Here is a 10,069-nt window from a genome sequence, read left to right as displayed (position 1 = left end):
ACCAGTCGTTTCGCTAGAGAAGACCCTATTCCTCAGCTGGGAACCTGCAGAGCTGTTTGAAGCACTTCATAGCCCTTTGAAACTGCATTGATTTGGACTTCAACATGTTGGTTGCGCTTGAAGTTCATAGTGTGGAGAAAAATCCTGAAATGTTTTCCTCTAAAAACTTAATTTCTTTTCCACTAAAGAAAGAAAGATATGAACATCTTGGATGGCATTGGGGTGAGTAAATTATCAGGAAATTTTCATTTTGAGGTGAACTAATCCTTTAATATTGTCCCAAAACTAAAAAAAATATGTTATTTAAGCTGCATGATTTGAGCAGAAAGAAAGGATTTTTTGTATACTGGTTGTTGGGCAAATCCATCCAAAATGTTATACAATATATAGAACATATTAATTTAAATGTCAACCCTTTTGTGAAACGTGCTAGGGAATCTACACTCACCTAAAGGATTAGGAACACCTGTTCAATTTCTCATTAATGCAATTATTTAATCAACCAATCACATGGCAGTTGCTTCAATGCATTTAGGGGTGTGGTCCTGGTCAAGACAATCTCCTGAACTCTAAACTGAATGTCAGAATAGGAAAGAAAGGTGATTTAAGCAATTTTGAGCGTGACATGGTTGTTGGTGCCAGACGGGCCGGTCTGAGTATTTCACAATCTGCTCAGTTACTGGGATTTTCACGCACAACCATTTCTAGGGTTTACAAAGAATGGTGTGAAAAGGGAAAATCATCCAGTATGTGGCAGTCCTGTGGGTGAAAATGCCTTGTTGATGCTTGAGGTTAGAGGAGAATGGGTCGACTGATTCAAGCTGATAGAAGAGTAACTTTGACTGAAATAACCACTCGTTACAACCGAGGTATGCAGCAAAGCATTTGTGAAGCCACAACATGCACAACCTTGAGGCGTTACCACTCATCTCCACTACAAATAGGAAAAAGAGGCTACAATTTGCAAGTGCTCACCAAAATTGGACAGTTGAAGACTGGAAAAATGTTGCCTGGTCTGATGAGTCTCGATTTCTGTTGAGACATTCAGATGGTAGAGTCAGATTTTGGCGTAAACAGAATGAGAACATGGATCCATCATGCCTTGTTACCACTGTGCAGGCTGGTGGTGGTGGTGTAATGGTATGGGGGATGTTTTCTTGGCACACTTTAGGCCCCTTAGTGCCAATTGGGCATCGTTTAAATGCCACGGCCTACCTGAGCATTGTTTCTCACCATGTCCATCCCTTTATGGCCACCATGTACCCATCCTCTGATGGCTACTTCCAGCAGGATAATGCACCATGTCACAAAGCTCGAATCATTTTTAAATTGGTTTCTTGAACATGACAATGAGTTCACTGTACTAAAATGGCCCCCACAGTCACCAGATCTCAACCCAGTAGAGCATCTTTGGGATGTGGTGGAACGGGAGCTTCGTGCCCTGGATGTGCATCCCACAAATCTCCATCAACTGCAAGATGCTATCCTATCAATATGGGCCAACATTTCTAAAGAATGCTTTCAGCACCTTGTTGAATCAATGCCACGTAGAATTAAGGCAGTTCTGAAGGCGAAACGGGGTCAAACACAGTATTAGTATGGTGTTCCTAATAATCCTTTAGGTGAGTGTATGTTAAGAGCTGAAGACAAATGTCTCTGATTCACAAAATACTTTTCTAAATGCAGAGGTTGTTTGTTCTCACTTCAGTTCATAATTTTAAATAGTAAATAGCCCTAATTTTTTTTTTTTATTGTTATTCTTTTTTTTATTTCTGGTAGGGGTTTTCCCCCCAAGAAACGCAAATGGTGTTATCAAAAAGTCAATTTCCGCTGTTACAGGACGATCGCTGGCAGTTGAGTTCAGTTGCAATTTTGCTTGGTTTATTATAATAATTTATACTATACCAGGATTTGAACACAGACCAATGCATGCATACTATAAAGTACACCACTTGACTATCATGACTCACAGCCTCAGGAAAATGAGTGTCCCCTTAACTGGTGTCCCCTCAAAAAAACCGAGATGCATGACATCCCTGCATGTAAGATCTTATCGCCCTGATTAGGTGCATGTGTTGCAGTTATGAATGTTATACAGATCTTAACTTACCTGTAACCTAGCTTTCAATGAGTAGGAGAGCCAGGATACCCTGGCGTGGGACTGGGCCCAATAAGCTTTGCTTGACTCCAGTGAAAACTCTTGAACCAACACAAAACATGAGAGTAAGAAAAGATAAAGCCACTGGATGCACAAATGAGTCAAAACAACAAAACCTCATGGGATCACATTTTAACGTACATTCATCAATTTAAGGAAATGGTCAAGGATGACAAATAACAAAATGTTTGAACAAATTTATTTCAGGGGTCCATTAAAAACAGACCAAAAAAACAACTTTCCTAATTATTGCTCTGTTACACATGGGGCGCCACAACTCTTTAATGAACCTTTGAATGTTTTATTTAGAATTCAAAAAATATAATATTAATGCTTGGAAAGTTACAAACAATGTATATTTGCATAATGAATGATTTGATATTCAGAATTCAGTGTTACAATTCAAAGACATAACAGAGATAGTCTAAAACCTCCAGAACAATAATTATTTTTGCTACACAGATCCAAGTTCAATTTATATTATATTATATGATTATATATGATATGCAATATATGAAGGAATATTGCAAACCGAAGAGCTATGAAAATGCAGTACTAGTAGGCTACAGTAGGATGTTAATTATTTCAAGCCATATTTCAGACATTATTTCAGGCAGAAGTTATTATTCCTTTAAGGGCTTGTCTTGTTCCTTGCAGCTTAACTTCTTTACACAAGAATCAGGCAAGAATGGTACTTTCTCCAGGCGGGACAAATAAGTTAAGGGCTGGATAGTGCTGCTGATGTTTAAGAAGGCATAACCCACTGGCTGCACATAGCAAGGGAAGATCTTGTGTGGATAATGGTCTTCAAAGGGGAACAGAGCAACTGGAGGGAGATAGTTGCTCATGATGATGATCAAGATAGACAGCACCATCTTAAACGCCTTTTTTTTCATCGGATGCATCTCATCTTTACCAGAGCCTCGTGAGCGTTTCAGGGCCCAGAGGATCGCCGCGTTACACACCACCATCCAGGTAAAAGCAAACAAGACCTCACCAGTGAAAACCTTTTCAAAGTTGGGCAGACCACCAACGGCTTTGGCCGAAGCATAGGCAAAAGTGAGCAGCAGAACCACGATGCTCAGGCCGATCCTGTATTTGATGTCCTTCAACTGTCCGAATGCGATGGGGAAGAGAACGGCTATAAATCGATCCAGACAGACACACGAGAGGAAGAGCGGCCCGCTGGTGTCCTTAACACCAAAGGAGAACTTCAGAGCCATCCAACCCATAGCACTCTTCCAGTGGTAGAGATTGAGGAACGCTATGATAGTCATAAATCCGAAGTAGGCGTCCATGAAAGCCAGGCAGCCCAGGAAGATGTCAGAAGTTGAAGGCTCATTCCGGGTGTTTATTAGGCTTGCTATGACCAGGATGTTGGCAGGTATTCCTATGATCACATTGAAGGACTGTATAGTTAGGTCAAAAAGGATACCACTCACCATTTGTTCGCACCCTTCAAACACATTGAAGGCGTGCGTTGCATTGGCTGAATCGGTCGTTAGGTTAGAAGAATTCAGGTTACTTTTGAGGATGTATCTTGTTCTTGTGTTGTGACATAGTTGACCCTCCATGACTTCTAAGGAACTGAAACCAATGAATGAAATTCTGGAGGAGGAGAAAATGACATTATAAAGATAATTGAACAAATTAACATGGCAATATAATTAGGTATTCCTGTTAACATCAATGATATATGTTTTAGAAATGGATATCAGATTTAGATTGTTTTATTCTAAATAGAGCCTTGAATGGTGAAGTGTTTATTTTAGGGCTGACCAAACCTGCTCCAGGAGGGCCACTGTCCTGCATATCAATAATGCATCCTTGAACCAGCTAATCCATGCCTTGACTAGAAACCACACAGGTGTGTAGGGGTAGGCTAAACTCTGTAGGACATTGGCTCTTCAGGAGCAGGATTGAACATCCCTGGCTTATGTCCTCTTAGTGAGGCAGGGGTAGCCAATCCTGCTCCTGGACAGGAAAATCCTGCAGGGTTTAGCTCCATTGCATGCATGGGCCTTTAAACATGCAGGAAGCTAGCTATCCAGTATTGGTAACCCTGACCTACACTGCTTAATAGGTAAGGCCAACATGGCATTTGTGCACGTGGAATTATACTGTAAGCTTCATAGACTTGTAAAGTCCATTAAGGTCTTCCCCAGGGGTAGCCAATTATGTTCCTGGAGTGCTACTGTCTTACAGAGTTTAGCTTCAACTCCAATCAAATAAACCTGAACCAGCTAATCAAGGTGTTCAGGTTACTTGAGAATGACATGATTACTTCATGTATTGGTGCAGGGTTGCAACTGAAGTGTGCAGGAAGGCTGTCCTTTAGGAGCAGAGTTGTACACTTTCCTGAGTGGTAATGAGTTCTATTTGGTACAGGGCATCTGAGAAGATTCAATCTTAAAGGGATACTCCACTTTTTTTGGAAATAGGCTCATTTTACAACTCCCCCAGAGTTAAACTGTTGAGTTTTACCGTTCAGCCGATCCATTCAGCCGATCTCCGGTTCTGGCGGTACCACTTTTAGCATAGCTTAGCATAAATCATTGAAGTGGACAAGACCATTAGCAGTTCTCAAACAAAAATCACCAAAGTGTTTTGATATTTTTCCTATTTAAAACTTGACTCTTCTGTAGTTACATCGTGCACTAAGACCGACGGAAAATGTAAAGTTGCGATTTTCTAGGCTGATATGGCTAGGAACTATACTCTCATTCCTGCGTAATAATCAAGAAACTTTACTGCCGTACCATGAGGAAAAATATCGAAACACTTTGGTGATTTTTGTTTGAGAACTGCTAATGGTCTTGTCCACTTCAATGATGTATGCTAAGCTATGCTAAAAGTGGTACCGCCAGAACCGGAGATCGGCTGAATGGATTCAAAAACGGTAAAACACAACAGTTTAACTATGGGGGAGTTGTAAAATGAGCCTATTTCCAAAAAAAGTGGAGTATCCCTTTAATGGCAATTCATGGATCATCTCAAATTTTGAGATCTGACAATACATCAGCTATGACAAACAGTGTCTCCCCCCAGGGATATTCTCCTGCTATCCCGCTACATATACCCATAGGAGGGGAGCCACAGCAGAACAACTGTCAAGAGTGAATTCAGGGTCCATAATAGACAGACATGAGACCAGCCCCATTGTGAATAGTACATTCTAAATAGTATTGATTTAACATGAAAAATTATTTGCCAGGAATGTCATGTGTTGCATGATTTAATTCACTGTTTTTCTCCAACCCTGGTTCTGGAGTGACCCCCAACACTGCACATTTGGTATGTCTCCCTAATCCAAGGGTGTCCAATCCTCCTCCTGGAGAGTGAATGTCCTGCAGAACTTGGCCCAACACACCAACCTGGAAGTTTCTAGTCATCTTGAAGATTTTCCTAAGCTGGTTTAGACGTATTTCAGTTGGCCTTCCAGGACCAGGATTGTACATCCCTGCTCCAATCAAACACCTCATTACTATAGAATTACTATAGATTTCAAGACCTGAAATAGATGCGTTACAGTTAAATAAGGAGACATGCAAAAGGTGCACTGCTGGGGGTCCTCCAGGACAAAAGTTGGGAAACATAAAACATGTCAAACCACAACTTCTGTGGTTCATCTGTCTCCTTTATAGTAGAGCGTTGGTGAAGCACCACCCTAAGTCAAGTCTGAAGGGACAGCAAGCTTCATGAGTTCTTGTCATGTCATTCTCTGTACCACTGCTCCACAAGGGTCTCAGAAGGACCCTTGTGGCCCTACTCTCTCTGCCTTCAGGCTAAACTCTCTCCAGTGGTACGTCTGCTAAAGGATAAGGAGGCTCCCGGGGATTGATCTTAATCAGTCGTGTTTTTCTCCTTCAGCCCTGGGGACTTCAACCAGCTAGAGGGGGACAATGGAAACTTGATTTTGACAAGTGGTAAAGTTATTTGAGAAGTCTGTTGTGAACTATTCACACACTCTCAATCAGTGGTTCTCAACAGTGGTTCCGATGTACGCCCAACACTACACAACTTTTTGTATGTCTCCATTATCAGGCCTGATTCAACTTGCTCGTTAAGTAGAGACTCCAACACCTGAAATGGGTGTGTTAGATAAGAAAGACATCCAAAATGTCTACTGTTGCGGTACTGAAGGACCAGGGTTCGGAAACACTGCTTTAAATCAGTATAATTCCAAATTTAAAGACAACATAATAACAGAATTGACCCTTTACTCCCTTAATGTATATTCATGGTCTTATGCATGCTTCAAAGAAGAAGAAAAAAAAAACCCACGTATGCTATATCTGAAACAACTTTCATTTACATAATCATTACACTATGGCAGGGAAATAGCCAAACAAGTTTCAACCACATCCCTCCCCCCTCTTCTCTGTGACAGGTGCAACACCAACTTAGCAAAAGTATAGATTGCAAGAAGGTGTGTTTTTGATTGATAATTTCATCAACTGGTGAAAGCAGTTTGAGGCAGTTTTAAGGGGTTGTATCCTTACATCATTGAAAATGAATGAATGAATTGACCTATTGGTAACTTTTTTGAGCTCCTTGTGCTACTTTCCTCCCCACCACCCCTTTCACTTCTGCTGAAGCCAAACATGTAGTGGGGTGAATCTTTGTTAATAGTGCTAGAGGTAAAGCTAATCAATTCTCATAATAAATTAAAACGAATAAATATGTTTTCCTGGGATTCGGCCACATAATCTCTTATTTTCCATGCAAGAGTTATAGCATACAGACTCTCTTTTGAAAATTGATTGTGTGCTCTTCTTCTGGATCTTTGAAATTCAACTTGTGACTGATCTTACACCAAGTGAGCCAGACACCCCCAATGAAGGCTTGACTGTTTATAATACTGATAATAATGTTGGTAATATTAATGTTATGATAAATACATAATATTCACTTGGTTCGAGTGTTGACTCCATCATGACTAAAATAGACCAGAAAAGGCATAAATTGCCAAGGCACAGCATTAATGCAAAGAGAAAATAAAATTGGCTCCTGGTTTTGTTCTTTTGAAGAGGACTCATGAGTAAAAACATCTTATTATTAGTGAGTGTCCTCACACCAAAATAATACCAGATGAATGTTAATCAGTTATATAAACAAACACTGTTTTCCCACATGCTAGTCAACATGATTCTGCTAAACTCTGCAACATTTCTAAATCACTTTGCTGGTATGACCAGTTACTGAATTCACATAGCTGATTTCTCTTCTCATTTTGCCAACAATGTACTGCATCAGTATTGTTAAGATGTTTTGGGACAAATATTAAAACTTTGAATAAGTAAATTATCAATTTCCCTTCTCCAAAATACCTTTTTTTCACCTTCCACCTACAAGTCTTGTACTTGTATTTGAATGGTAAAAAATTTAGCTAGTTTTAAATTTAGCTAAATCTAGCAAGTACAATTTTAAATCAACACATTTTATTAGTTACCGTTATAAAAATGATGAAAAAACAATCCTATTAAAAGAAAACTTCAAAGTTAAAAAAATGTACCAAAGATCTCCCATTACCATCAGTGTCATTTTACATTGCAATATTAAAAACTCTTTTTAGTTAGAATAGTTGAACATACTCTCAGCACAACCTAAACAACTGCAAAATAAACAACCATTCATTTAATGAAAAAAACCTATGGCACAAATAATGACATTATTAAGGCATGCATACAAGTATTTAGGGCTATCAATATGCATAACATGAAGATTGAAAAGATAGAAAAGACAAGAAAACGTGTGCTTCTTACCAGATAGACGTTTTTAGTCGTAAAGATGCGGGTCAGACTGTGGAGTCGCCTTTATAAACATCACGAGGCCAGGAGGAATTGCAATTGTTGATAGGAGGCAGGGTCTTTTTTGAGGTGCTTTCTTGACTCGGTCCCTGATGGTGAATTAGACTGTGTTTTCTAGATTCATCTGTCCTCACAGGATCAGAACTATTTTGGTGGATGTTTTCTTGGTAAAAGCTCATAGTGTGTTGTTTTAGAACTTACTCATTAGGATTACTTTGGATTATTTTGAATCATATGGATCCAATTTAGCAATGGGAAAGAGCAGCTTTTCTAAGAAAAAGCGAGAGATCTTTCCGTTTTTACATTTTCTGCCTACAATGTTCCCACATGTCCATTTTGGAATAATACAAAATCAATTTGTCTGAAAGTAATTTAGCCAATATGTTACTCATTCCAAATTGACAAAACATTTAATAAATTGAATCTGTACAAAAGCACAGTGTACCATTATTATAAAGATTACTATATGTATCAGGGCAGTGAAAAGACTGCATAAATTCAGTCAGATCAGAGAGAATAAATGGGTTCGGTGAGGCATGATCCAGCCCGTCACACAACACCTCTCCCCTGACTCTGACTTACATGCTCCAAAACTCGGTCTGGGGGCAGATTTGCATCTTGGGACAGGTCCTGGTTTTATACCACCGGCCCAGAGGCCCTTATGTCAGTCTGTCACCCTCTTTCATTGCAAACAGAGAGCACAGGTGCAGGACTCTGCTGCCAGTATGTGTGCACTAGCATGACTGTTGTGTGTTACTGTATGTGGCTGCTCTTGATGGAGGGTTTCACAAGTTGGAGAAATCGATTTTTATGATTGTGTATCAAGACTCTAGAAAGTCTTATGAAATAAGTGACAAGGGTTATCTTATATATCAGGTATTTGTAAAGGAAACTAGCAAGTGCCAATTACTCATACACTTACTGTATGTACTGTAGTTCCTACAGTATACACATGGGGATCAATCCGGCTCATAGAGATCTACACTCTTGCAGAGTTTAGTTCCATCCCCATACTCTAACACGACTGCATTTTATAACTGCAAAACCTTAATTACCTAGTTCAAGTGTGTTTGAATAATGTCAGATCTAAACTCTGCAGGAAGTTAGATCAGGATTGAGTTCCCCTGTTGTACAGCTTTCCCATGGGCTTAACCAGTATACCATAATGCCATTTTGTGTCCATGGGTCACTACTTTTTAAAGTTTAATGGATGTTACCTGGATGATGTGGTGATCTACAGTAGGTCCTGGAGAGAGATTCTCTACCATCTAAAATATGTTTTAAAGGCTTTAAATGGTATACTGACCATCAACCAGAAGAAATACTCACGGACACAAACTGTAGGTTACCTTATCCTTATTTATCCGTTAATCCACCTTCCATACCGCTTCATCCTCTGTAGGGTCACAGAGGAGTGCTGGATCCTATAGCATATCTCGGGCTGAAGGAGGTTATGTTATTGGTTATGGCAAAATTAGACCACACATGGAAATGCTGGAAGCCAAATGAATATCACAGAAAAAAAAAGGAAAGCATGAGCTTTTCTTGGACAAATCGGCAGGTACAGGATATTCGTTACAAGGGAATTACCTCTCTCACTTACTAAATGCTTAAAACAATTTTAATAACAAACCCTGTGGTTATTATTTTGACTCATGCGAGTCTTCATCAGAACTTGCATGCGTTGAAACGTAAACCACATGGTTTGTTATAAAAAATTTGTTTGGGAGTATTCAGTAAGTGTGCAAGTTCTTACCTTTGTTTGATTTGCATTTTTTGGAACTTTCTCTAATTCTCTTTGGAGCTCATTCTCTAGTGTGTGTTTGTTTTTTGACAGGAAACACATTCTCCATTTTGCTACATTGGCAGCCCACGAACTGGACAAGAAAAAACACGCCTCCTCTAAGACATATTTAACTGAATGCGAGGAAGCCTTTCACAAAAGAACTGTTGCCACACATAGGCCAGATTTATTGTCCATGTTGATGGCTCTGATGTGATAGGTCTCTAGGTGATGTGCCAGTTCAGGGAGAATCTGGGAAAGAGATCCATCCTCTTCCTGCACAGACAACTCTTTGATTGATAAAAGAGATATCAGAAG

The 10,069-nt window shown here is 39.6% G+C and overlaps 2 protein-coding genes across 2 annotated transcripts in view; one reads left to right on the top strand and one right to left on the bottom strand.

The window, feature by feature from the left end:
- LOC130085010 (adhesion G protein-coupled receptor E1) overlaps window positions 1–10,069 on the top strand; it is a 180,854-nt gene that overhangs the window by 62,860 nt on the left and 107,925 nt on the right. The window lies entirely within an intron of this gene.
- LOC130086320 (G-protein coupled receptor 183-like) lies at window positions 2,407–8,179 on the bottom strand. The gene is made up of 2 exons (XM_056252563.1): window positions 7,924–8,179; window positions 2,407–3,766 (listed from the first exon to the last, which is right to left on the bottom strand). The coding sequence occupies exon 2, from the start codon at window positions 3,730–3,732 to the stop codon at window positions 2,782–2,784; it is 951 nt and encodes a 316-aa protein (XP_056108538.1). The 5' UTR covers window positions 3,733–3,766; window positions 7,924–8,179; the 3' UTR covers window positions 2,407–2,781.

The sequence above is a fragment of the Rhinichthys klamathensis genome, unplaced genomic scaffold, assembly GCF_029890125.1.
Source record: "Rhinichthys klamathensis goyatoka isolate OS25496 unplaced genomic scaffold, OSU_Roscu_1.1 h1tg000004l_1, whole genome shotgun sequence".
Lineage (NCBI taxonomy): Eukaryota > Metazoa > Chordata > Actinopteri > Cypriniformes > Leuciscidae > Rhinichthys > Rhinichthys klamathensis.
The sequence above is the reverse complement of the archived record's forward strand: the minus strand, read 5'-3'. Positions and strand labels throughout refer to the sequence as shown.